The sequence below is a fragment of the Mastomys coucha genome, unplaced genomic scaffold, assembly GCF_008632895.1.
Source record: "Mastomys coucha isolate ucsf_1 unplaced genomic scaffold, UCSF_Mcou_1 pScaffold9, whole genome shotgun sequence".
Lineage (NCBI taxonomy): Eukaryota > Metazoa > Chordata > Mammalia > Rodentia > Muridae > Mastomys > Mastomys coucha.
In genome coordinates, this window is record NW_022196915.1 from 2,390,927 (window position 1) to 2,403,334 (window position 12,408).

Sequence of the window (12,408 nt, forward strand, 5' to 3'; positions counted from 1 at the left end):
TTTTTTTTTTTTTGTGCTACAGATTTAACCCAGTGTATTGCATCTGTTAGACAAGTGGTCCTTCATGAAATTCCACCCACACTCTTTAGTTTTAAAACAGGGTCTCAGTGTATAGCTTGGGGCTGGCACTGCCTTTCTGATCTTACTGCATCTGCATTTCACGAGCTGGGAATATAGGCATGCTCCACTATGTCTAGCTTTAGTGACTCTTAACAGAATTCATCCGTAAAGGTAGTCACAGGTTCACTTTTGTTATAGGATATTATTTATTGGTACAGAATAATTTCACAACAGTCACCTTTGTATAATCTCGGGTTGCTACTTACACTGAGCAACCCATCTGCCTCTGTTCTTCCATTTTGGAAATAAGAATAATTAAAAGAACAAATGAGTTAGTACATTTAAACAGCCCAGAAAAATTGTTTTGACCTTTATAATCATGTGTTGACATTAATAGTCTCGGGATTTTAGTTGTTAATATTTTATGGCTATAGGGTTTTTGCTTTTTATGCAGTCGATTTTTACCCAGTTATCTTATTGTTCAGTACTGTTTTTTAGAGCACTATATATTTGGGGGATAGTGGTTGCCATGCTTTATAATAAGCATTTTTAGTACTGTGTCTTCATAGTGCTAGTCTCCTGTGTGCACTTCAGGCACGTGGTGGTGCAAGGCTTCCTTTCTTCTCACAGTGGTGATGCTGATATTCATTTCACTGTCCTACATTGTGATTACTTAGGCAATGCTGTTGTATTTTAGATCAAGATCAAGAAAAGGAATGTTCTTTTTTAACCCTAATCTATTCTTTCCCTGTGCACCTCATTTCTTGATGTTAAATTAAGTTTCTACTGTGTATCACTTTCTTTTTTCCTATTCTGAGATGAGAAATATGTTGAAGTGTTTTGACTAACATCCTGTTTTTCAGTAACTACACTCCCATCTCCATAGTATCCCCCAGGCTGGGGATAGAACCCAGGGCCTCCAGCAAACTAGACAAATTGACTCCACTGTGTCTCAGTCATGTCTTTCCCAGTGAGAATACTGTTACCTGCAGAGACAAGGCTGAGGAAGATGTGAGCAAGCCTCAGTGTATTTTGAATGTGACTGTATCATGATTATTGTACTAGAAAACATTAACATTATGGAGGAAAACTTAAGATTCTCTCCCAATCAATCAATTTCTGGTCCCTCCTTTGGTGCGATTCTTCAAAATTTGTTCTTCCAAGTAGTTCTATGGAGAAAATAGTTTAATTTGTGTGGGGTTTGTATAAAATTTATCATTTCACATACATTCAGTTCCTTCATAGTTTTCATTTTTTTATGAGGGACATCTTGTTAGGTCTCTAAAAACTGTTGTAGTACAGATATATTTAAACACTGTACTGCATGTATATTTAACTTGCACAGTTCCCCCTGGATGGGCACTGAGATTAATGTCTGTTCTTATTTATGCTGACTGCCATTCACTGAAGTGCTCATGAAACTTGCCTCCTGTTCCTTGAACAAATTCCCTCTTGCCAATGGCATGTGGCATTATTTCACAGAAAGAGTATTTGTCCTTCTGATGTTGATATTAATTTAAGAGGGTGATTAGTATTATCACTGATTTGTAGGTCAGTTTTATGTGTTCTAGACTGATACTTTCCTTTGCTAGACGCATTAGAATTTTACTACTCCCTACCTCAATGTTCTTTGTTAATTTACTAGGTGTATCTTCTGAAATTCAGAAGTTTTAAATAACATAATTTTCCATTTCTGGATTTATATTATTGGTTCAATCTTGCTTTTAAGAAAACCTTCCCATGCTGGGGAAATGGCCAGGACTAAAGTAAGTGCTTGCCACACAAGAATGAATTCCTGAGTTTGAGTACCCAGAATTCACAAAAGACTGATGTAGTAACGTCTGTCTGTAATCTGCACTCCTACAGGAAGATGGGAGATGGAGACAGTGGACTCCCAGAAGCTCAGTTATTCGGACCATATAAGTATCAAAAAGAGATGCTGACTCAAACAGTGTGAAAGGCAAGGATCAACACCTGAGCTTGTCTTCTGTGTACTGTGGCACATCCATACACATGTGCATTGCACACACACATGCACACACCAAGGAAGCCTTCTGGGGTCCAGTTATAAACGTGCTATCTTGTAACTCTTAACTACTGTGTACTATACAGAAAGACAGATTTTTTTACATAAATGTATTAACAGTATCAAATATCTAAGTAACTGCTTGTCTCAGCTTAATGGGTGATCCATTCTCTTAAAATTTCTTTGACACAACAGTTTTGTCTTAGTGGGTATTTTTTATTGATTTAAATTTTATTGCATTATGATACATGATTTCAATTTATCTGAATGTGTTAACATTTAAAAACATATTTTAAGTAAATAGAATTAAATCACATTCTTCTTTCTCTTTGGTACCCCAACTCCTCCCAGAGACCCCCTTTAATACCTACAATACATTTTTTGTCATATTCTTTAAAATTTATAAAATATTATAACAAAAATGAGTATTATAAAAGTTGTTTGATATAAAACAATTAATTTAGCAGTCTTATGTAGAGCTTTCTACAGCAATACTGAAAATACATGTTTTTCTCAATATAAATTTTAAAAAACTCCAAACATTAACTGTATATTTTAAAATAATACATCACTACTAGTATTTTTTTAAATGGATAAGGTATTTTTGTTTGCCTGTTTTATATTTAGTAGAGCTTAAAATCTTGGCTCTTACTGTGGTACAAGCCCCAAATAAGAACAAGTTTTAGACATTGGAGTTCATTGTAATAAGGCTGTACTTCAATGACCCTCACATCACCAAAGGATTTTCCCTCCATAGTAGCTAAGCTGAGAGTTGACAGTTCTGCTGTGCCCAGGAATGAATTGTAGGCACAATTTTTGGATACAGACTTCCTGCTATGGTCAAAGCTATTTGACTTGAGTGAGTGACTTTATTCTCAGCCTACAGAGAACAGGTTACATTCATTTAAGAAATGGTGTGTGTATTAAGATGATCTATCCATAAAGTCATTTACCAACTGTTTCAATGAACAATGGTTCTGCTTGGAGGGTGGCACAGGTAAGAATCTAGTTCATTGGCTGTAATAATTTGGAAAAGCATTCATCTCAGAGAAAGAGTAACTTATAAAGGCCTCTTCTTCAAACTTGATACAATAATTACAAACATCAAGCAAAGCATGCAGTCTCACTATTTGTTGTTCTCTTACAAGCCACCTCCCAAGTTAAATGTCTACATTTCTTTTTGCAGTATAAATACTTTTAAAATATGTAAGCTGTTCTGAAAACCATAGTATAGTGTAAAAACATGAAATAAACAATACTACAAATAGAGAGGCTGAGATAGGAGAAGCTTGAGTTCAAGACCATTATGAGATACACAGCAAGACACTGTCATGTGCAAACAAGCAGAAAGTGTATATGGATTGTACAATATTGGACCTATTTCTCCAATTACTAAATTAGAGAGACCATTGGATGACAATCAACAAATTTCTAATTCCTTATATTTTTGGATTTCAATCGATTAGGATATGTTGGTAATATTAATTTTCATATTAAGATACTAAGAAAAAGTAATTGTTATTTCCTGTTGTTTTTGGTGTTAGAGGTGGAGTAAGTTTGTGTGGGTTTGTTGAAAGATTACTTTCTTGCTTCTTCTAGGGTGTAGTTTTGCTCCTTATGTTGATGTTTTCCATCTATTATCCTTTGTAGGGCTGGATTTGTGGAAAGATACTGTGTAAATTTCATTTTGTCATGGAATATCTTGTTTTCTCCATCTATGGTAATTGAGAGTTTTGCTGGGTATAGTAGCCTGGGCTGGCATTTGTGTTCTCTTAGGGTCTGTATGACATCAACCCAGAATCTTCTGGCTTTCATAGTCTCTGGTGAGAAGTCTGGTATAATTCTGATAGGTCTGCCTTTATATGTTACTTGACCTTCTTCCCTCACTGTTTTTAATATTCTTTGTTTGTTTTGTGCATTTGGTGTTTTGACTATTATGTGGTGGGAGGAATTTCTTTTCTGATCCAGTCTATTTGGAGTTCTGTAGACTTCTTATATGTTCATGGGCATCTCTTTGTTTAGGTTAGGGAAGTGTTTTCTTCTATAATTTTGTTGAAGATATTTACTGGCCCTTTCAGTTGGAGGTCTTCACTCTCTTATATACCTATTATCCTTAGGTTTGGCCTTTTCATTGTGTCCTGGATTTCTTGGATGTTTTGGGTTAGGAACTTTTTGCATTTTGTGTTTTCTTTGACTGTTGTGTCAATGTTTTCTATGGTATCTTCTGCTCCTGAGATTTTCTTCTATCTCTTGTATTCTGTTGGTGATGCTTGCATCTATGGCTCCTGACTTCTTTCCTAGGATTTCTATCTCCAGAGTTGTCTCTTTTTGTGATTTCTTAACTCTTTCTACTTCCATTTTTAGGTCCTGGATGGTTTTATTCAATTCCTTCACCTGTTTGGTTGTGCTTTTCTGTAATTCTTTAAGGGATTTTTATGATTCCTCTTTAAGGGCTTGAACCTGTTTACCTGTGTTCTCCTGTATTTCTTTAAGGAAGTTATCCATGCCCTTCTTAAATTCCTCTATCACCATCATGAGATAATATTTTAGATCCAAATCTTGCTTGTCTGGTGTTTTGGGATATCCAGGACTTGCTGTGGTGGGAGTACTAGTTTCTGATGAAGCCAAGTAGACTTGGTTTTTGTTGGTAAGATTCTTGCATTTGCCTTTTGCCCTTTGTGTTGATCTTTGGTGTTAGATGTTAATGCTGTCTCTGGCTGGAGCTTGTTCCTCCTGTGGGTCTGTAAGCCTGTGTCAGCACTTCTGGGAGATCAGCTCTCCTCTGGTAAGACCAGTATGCAGAGGGCTGTGGATCATTCCTCCCTCCTGAGCCCTGGGATCAGAGCAAACCCTGGAGACAGGCTCTCTACTTGTGGGAAAGGTGCAGAGAAGGCTGTGGATCTGCTGTTCCTCCTAGGTATAGACTGAGTCCCTGGCTTGGAGCACTTGCTGGTGGCAAGCTCTCTGCTTTGTGGGGAAGGGACAGAGTGGGCTGTGGATCCGCTGTCCCTCCTAAGTGTAGACTGAGGTAGAAAGGATCCTGTGCTGGCTGCCCTGCCACTTCTGAGGCCTTTGCCTCCCAGCTGGTCACACCTTAGAAAGTCACAGGAGAGAAAATGGAGATCTCACCTGAGTCCCTGGGTGGGAGCACTCCCTGGAGGCAAGCTTTCTGCTTGCGAAGGAGGGGCAGAGAGGCGATAAATGTAATTTTTAATATAGAGAGGAGATGACGTTTTATTGATAAATTGGGCAAAATATTTTGTGTCATGATTACTTGATGGGGCTGTTTTGTATACTCTACATATGCCCATATGTTTGTCTTTTGGTATGCATATCTATGGATAAATTCTATTACACAGTTGAAGCACAAATTTAAAACAAAAACAAAAACAATCACTAGATACTGGAGAACATTGTCTATTCTTACAGAAGAATACCCAGATAGAAGCTTACAGTCTTCTTTAAGTCTAGTTTCATAGGATCTGAAACTGGGCATATAGGCAAGACAACAATACACATAAAATAAATCTTTAAAAAGCTAACAGCATGATATTTACCATATCTGGTGTTCAGACATCCACCTATGATTTTCTTATCATTTTATGTTTACCTATGTATATACCCAGTAGCAAATTTAATATGGCCAAAATTAATATTCATTTGATGGTGCTAGTGACAAAACTTCAGACCTCGCAGACATCAAGCAATGTGCTACCACTTAAGCTGTGTTTCTCAAAATCATATTTTCTTTCTCCCTTGTGTTTTATTTGTCAATTCCATGTTGACCCTCATTCCTTGAGACAGTGTCATACTCTGCTCAGTTGCATAGCAGAGGCTACAGTGGTTTCTTCTGCTGTAACTGTAGTCACACACAACTTACTATGTGTGTGCTAGCCCTGTTCACAACATCTGACATTCCTTGCATATTCTTTGTGAAAGCTTTTATCATTTTACACTTTCTTATATTTCCGCTCTCAACCTGAGCATAAAGCATATAGGAAGTTTAGGATTTTGTGGGCTTTAAACTTTAATTAGTTCTTTTCTAACTTCCAAGGTACTAATGTAAGTGATGAGGACTTCCTTCTACTGGAGCTTCTACACTGGTTTAAAGAGGAGTTTTTTCGCTGGGTGAATAACATTGTGTGCAGTAAATGTGGTGGAGAGACTAGATCTAGAGATGAGGCACTGCTGCCCAATGATGATGAGCTGAAGTGGGGTGCAAAGAATGTGGAGGATCATTACTGTGATGCCTGCCAGTTGAGCAACCGCTTCCCAAGGTGGGTACCTGCAAAGTGAGGTTGGGGGGTGTTTCTCAGTGTGATGGTTAGCAGGGATTTATTATCAAATTAGCTTTTTAATCTCCATTTTAACTGGACTTGATATTTCTTTAGGACAGAAGTCTACAGATTAGACTGACAGACTAGACCCAGCCATATCCACTTTCTCTGGTTTTGTTAGGACATAACCTTCTGACTTATGGGTCCTATGACAATTTTCAGGCTGTCTTTTCTGTCTCTCCTTCATGTGTGTATATCTGTGTGTTGTGTAGCCCAGGCTATCCTAGAACTTCTAATTTTTCTGCCTCTATTTGTTGAGTGCTAAGATTGTAGGCATGTATTACAATGTATCCAGTGCTGGGGACTAAACTTCTAGTTTTGTGCATGTTAGGTAGGCAGTTTACCAACTGAGCTAATGTCCAGTCCTTACTGTCTCCTTTTATTCAGTTTGTTGGCTCCTATTCTAAGGCATACATTTTTACATATGTCCATAGCATTGTAAAATATGGAAGTGATGTGGTGTACAGTGACAATATTAGTGATAGTGATGCCATTATGGTAGTAAATATAGTGCTGTCTTTAGTCATCAGATACAGGGGTAAAAGTAAGGGCAGAAATTGTTTTAATTAGGACTTCCTCTGTCCCAGCCTTTCATATCTATCTCTGTATTTCTCTTGTTTGATTAATTTGTTTTGTTTGAGACTGAGTCCTGCTGTGTAGCTCAGTTATCCTCTTATATATCAAAATTACACATGTGCACCACTAAACGTGAATAATCATATCTCCATTTTAAACTTGAGAAATTAAAATTTTTCAATTTACTTTTTTCAACCTGTAGCTTTTAAGCTTCTTGCTAGATTTTCTTAATAGGCAATAGTTACAAAGTCTAGTTCTATTGCCCAACAAGAAAAGATGCTGCATGTTTGAAAAGCCTGTTCTGGTGGAGTTTAGTACTCAGTTCTGTCTTAATTTGGAACCAGCCCTACATTATACATAAGATTATTGTAATATCCAATGCTTATATAAAACCAGCTTTGTTTTGTTGTTCTTCAGCATACACTTACACAGCCCCTTTACAGTACCATACCTAGTTAAATCCCTCTTATGAGGCCTTTTGTTTGTTTTTCCCTAGACAACAGAATTAAACTAACAATATAGTATGGATTAGTGGTATTTATGCTAGTGTATTTATGCAAAGTCTATTTTCTAAGCATTTGCCTGCTTTACTTTTAGTTGTTTGTACAAAGTTGGCAAATAAGCATAATTTGGGGGTGTTTTGTTATGTTTTCTAGTACCAGAGCTAGACCTCAGGACCTGAGTGTTGCTACTGCAATGCTTCACCACTGAAGAATCCCTCTTGCTCTACTCCATTTGACTTGGCCCAAGACCAGAATGCTCCAGTTCATTGTTATGCCTTAATATAACCTTGCATCCCTTTTCAGTTAGAGTGATGAATTCAGTTAGCTTAAGCAATGCAGCTGCTTAGCAGACTTTTCATTGCAGAGTCAGTTCATTCATGGCACTACTTCCATTTTCTTCCAGGTGTGGGGCTAGGCTTTCTGCTTAGCTAGAGCACAAGACACACACCAGCCCTTCTCGGTGCCGAGTGAAAATCTCAGTGCTCTCTATTCTTGTGATACATTTGTAATTGAAGTAACTTTTGGATGGATGCTGCACACATCTTGCTTGTAAATTAGTAAGCATTTTTAAGTGGGTCCAGAATATTGATCAAAAATCATTATTAAAAAGAAAACTGGAACTTATACTAAGTTAAAATATCTGCATATGAGTGAGGAGTCCAAGTGTTTACATACAGGGAGAATGAAATCTTGTCAACCATTCTCTACCTTATTCCCTGGAGATAGGTGTCTACCAAGCCCCCAAAATCCTGCCTCCATCAAGCACAGCATTGGGGTTATAAGTATATTTGGACACACCCACAGCTCTTTACATGAGTACTGGATCCAAAGTCAAGTCCTTATTTTTCCACAGCAAGTATTTCTAAGCACTGAGCCATCTCTCTAGCCCTAATCCTCACAGCCCTAGATTTTGTTTTAATGTTTGGAGGCAGTGTCTCATATAGCACAGGCTGGCCTTGAATGACTTTGAATTCCTAGTCTCCTCCTCCTTCCAAACCCTGGGATTATACTTGTACAACACCTTGCCATCTTTTTTGGTGATGGGAATTGAACTGAGGATTCATGTATGATAGTCAAGTACCCTACCAACTGAGCTAAATCCCTGCCCCAGCTCCTGCTCCTGCCCCAAGCTAAAATCCATTGAGTGATTTTTAAAGGTAATTACATAGCAAGTTTATTTTCTTGCAAGAGAACCATTTGAATATCTTAATCACATTTTTTAGAAAACTACCTATCTAAATATTTTTGGAGACCTGTCAAGATGAAAATTCCCCTGTCCAGCCATTCTCCTACATCTTAGCTGTTACATGTCTTGTAATACTGATTCTGAGTGTGATAGTATGGATAGGCTAATCAGTGCACTTACCTTCTTTGAAGGGGTAGCATCCATTTTAATTAAGAATAAAACTGACTGCATATAGTGAACTATACTCATTGAAGACAGTTCTACCTTTTGTTTTGTTTTGTTTTGTTTTGTTTTGAGACAGGGTTTCTCTGTGTAGCCCTGGCTGTCCTGGAACTCACTCTGTAGACCAGGCTGGCCTCGAACTCAGAAATCCGCCACCTCTGCCTCCCAAGTGCTGGGATTAAAGGCATGCACCATCACTGCCGGGCAATAGTTCTACCTTTTAAGCATGGTTCACAAAGACTAGCACAGTAGCTTGTATAGGCTATGTACTTTCATCAGTATTTTAAAATAAGAAACTAAAAGTCACGATTATCGTTTTAGCATACAAGTGATTGAAATTCTTTAAAATTTTGATTTTGATCATGAATCACAGCTCTTGTCTTTGTTGTTTTTTAAACCAGATATAACAACCCAGAGAAACTGTTGGAAACAAGATGTGGACGCTGTGGTGAATGGGCCAATTGTTTTACTCTGTGCTGCCGTGCACTAGGGTTTGAAGCTCGATATGTGTGGGATTACACAGGTACAGCATGAGTAGGAGAGAAGAAGAGACAGAGAAAAAAGGGGCTTTATAAACTTGGAGTTGAGGTTTACAGCCTGAGCCCCTCATTTTCTCTTTCTCATATCACCTGAGTTTTCTGTTAATCTTCTGTAGGGAACAGCAGTACCAGCCTCACAGGTGACCTCAGGCTCTGTAACAGTTGTACCACAGCTGCCCCATTCCCAGTACATGGACTCTGTCCTATCGGTGACATTAACAGTAGCCCAGTTCCGTGTGGATGGGAAAGTGTGTAGTAACATGCTGTAGAGATCATGTCTAAAGGATTGCTGTAGTTGATGTAGTAAGCCTATACTACATTCTGTAGACACTGAGGAAAACCTTGGTGTTGGACTTGCTCTTCATTTAGAAAAAAATCATGTCAGGTCCGTGTTGAAAGTCACTTTCCCTGTTCCAGGGTTTTCCTTGTTTCCACTGTTGTTTTAGAATTAGATGAAACCTTCAGCTGATAGTCTTCTCTCAGAATCAAATATAGAGCCTCAAAAGCTCAAGGGGCTTTAAGGCAGGAGGATTGAAACCAGCCTGGGTATCCACTTACCTACTGAGACTCCTTTTCAAAATTAAATATAGACCTTGAATAACCAGGTACTGTTGGGCCTCCTTCTGGGTCCAGAGAAGCTGTTGGTTCTGAAGTCACGTCTATTCCTTCACAGCTTGTTAGTTCGGATGCTCTTCTGAAAGTTTTACCTGCCTTAGAGTCATGGCACACATCATCTTTAGTTAAGACTTAAACTGACTACTTTTTAAATACAAATACTGTACAATTATGTGTGCCACAAAATGTTCCTGCTAATTAACTCAATGTTAAATATTATAAATTAGTTTATTATATGATTCCTAGAGTATTACTTACAGTTATTGGAAGTCATTCTTGTTTTATAAACTTAACTTCTATTTCCCTTTTTTTTTTCCTCTTCTCCCACATGAGTAGACCATGTTTGGACAGAAGTCTATTCTCCATCTCAGCAGCGGTGGCTGCACTGTGATGCATGTGAAGATGTCTGCGACAAGCCCCTCCTTTATGAAATAGGATGGGGCAAGAAGCTTTCTTATATAATAGCATTCTCTAAAGATGAGGTAGGACATCAGAGAAAATGCACATCTTCAAATCGTACTTGACATACGGGCCACATACAGTTGTAGGGTGTTGTTTCCTCTGTCATTTGTAAACACCATAAAGTCATTGGAATCAGTGTTTCCCCTGTGTGTGTCCAACGGATATTTGTATCCATTTACCTACAGATGGATATTGGGTGAGTTTAGTTTTTAATCTTAAATTAAGCTGCTGCAAACATTCAGATATATACTTGCTTTTTATCATTTCTTAGGAGTGGAATGACTGGCTCATTGTCAGATTATTTTGCAAAACAGTGGCACCATTTTATTTTCCTACCAGCAGTACATGAGACTTGCTAGTTTCTCCATATCCTTGCCAAAGTTTTGTGTGGCTTTACTTTTTTTATTATTAATATTTTCTTTACTTACATTTCAAATGTTTTTCCCTTTCCAAGTCTCCCCTTTGGAAACTGCCTATCCCACCCCCACTCCCCACTGCCTCTATGAGGGTGCTCCCCCACCTACCCACGCAACAACTCCCAGTCTTGTTCTCCCGCCCTGACATTCCCCTACACTGGGGAATTTACCTTGTGGCTTTACTTTTTTAAATTCAGCCCCGCCAATGAGAGCATAGTTATACTTTCCAAGTGTGCTTCCCTAATGACACAGTGTCCTGGAGCATGTGCTAGGTTTCATTTTCTAAACCTTTGCCCCTTTTAATCTGAGTTTTGCAGGTTTTTTGGGGTTTTTTTTTTTTTGGTTCTTTTTTTTTTAGGTTCTTATGTAAGTTGTTTTTAGAATTATGTCTTGTTAATATCTGCCTCATGTGTTCTAAATGGTAAAAGAGTAGAAATCAGCAGTCAAATTTAGAATGTTCTCTTAAAGATTTTACTTTTCACATTATATGGAAGAAAGTTTTGCTGCTCCATGACAATGGTTTTCCCTTGTTTTCTTTTTCGAGCTTTTTATGTTTTAGTTAGTTGAGACTTATTTTGAGCATCTACATTAATGAACTGTCGTGCCAAAGATGGCTGAGGAAACTGGACTTTTCCCTTTACTTATCCTCTCTGTCCAAAATCAGTTCTGTAATAATACAGTAATGAGGGTAAAGTTTTGTTTATTTAATTCTGCAGTGTCAGCAGCTTTAAAATATGAAAATCTAACTTTCTGAAAACTATATTTTTATTTATCACTGTTTTGTTGAAAAAAATTAAAGTATATTCTTTTCAGTGTCTTTCATTTTATTTTACTATGACTGGTGAAGTTGACCTTGAACTCACGGATCTGCCTCAGCCTCCTTTTTCCTGGGTTATGGTAGTAATCTCAGCTTTTCTTTTTCTTTCTTTCTTTTTTTTTAATTGAACAATACCCTCAACTCTGGCTTTTAAATTCCGACAAAGGATATTTTTTCTTAGTTACTTGTCAGAGTTCCTTGCATTGTAGCTATTTATAAAAAATAAAGGAGCATTGTGATTTTGTTAAATAGTTGTGTTCTGTAACTAATTCCAGGTAGTTGATGTCACCTGGCGATACTCTTGTAAACATGATGAGGTGATGTCCAGGAGGACCAAGGTTAAAGAAGAGTTACTTCGAGAAACTATTAATGGACTTAATAAGCAGGTATGTAGTGGCTGTCATTTTAAAGAGGACATTTTGAAATTTTACATATCAGGAATAGCCAGTTTTAACTCTTTATTTACTTATTGAGAAAGCTTTCATGTATCCTTGACCTCATATGCTAGGATAATATGTGTAACAGCATGCCTAGTTTATAAAAATTACCTTAATTCTTTAAGAGCTTCCTACAGTGCATTTTGACATTTACCACCCCACAACTATCCCTAGATCCACCTTCCCTCCTTCATCCCTACTCACCCACACAC

At 37.7% G+C, this 12,408-nt stretch overlaps 1 protein-coding gene across 2 annotated transcripts in view; it reads left to right on the forward strand.

Annotated features, from left to right (window-relative positions):
- Positions 1-12,408, forward strand: part of Ngly1 (N-glycanase 1) — a 58,047-nt gene that overhangs the window by 22,797 nt on the left and 22,842 nt on the right. For both annotated transcript variants that reach the window (XM_031363074.1, XM_031363076.1), the window contains exons 5-8: positions 6,141-6,363; positions 9,312-9,433; positions 10,401-10,546; positions 12,035-12,145. In XM_031363074.1, coding sequence (XP_031218934.1) covers positions 6,141-6,363; positions 9,312-9,433; positions 10,401-10,546; positions 12,035-12,145 — 602 coding nt within the window. The remainder of the gene's footprint in view (positions 1-6,140; positions 6,364-9,311; positions 9,434-10,400; positions 10,547-12,034; positions 12,146-12,408) is intronic.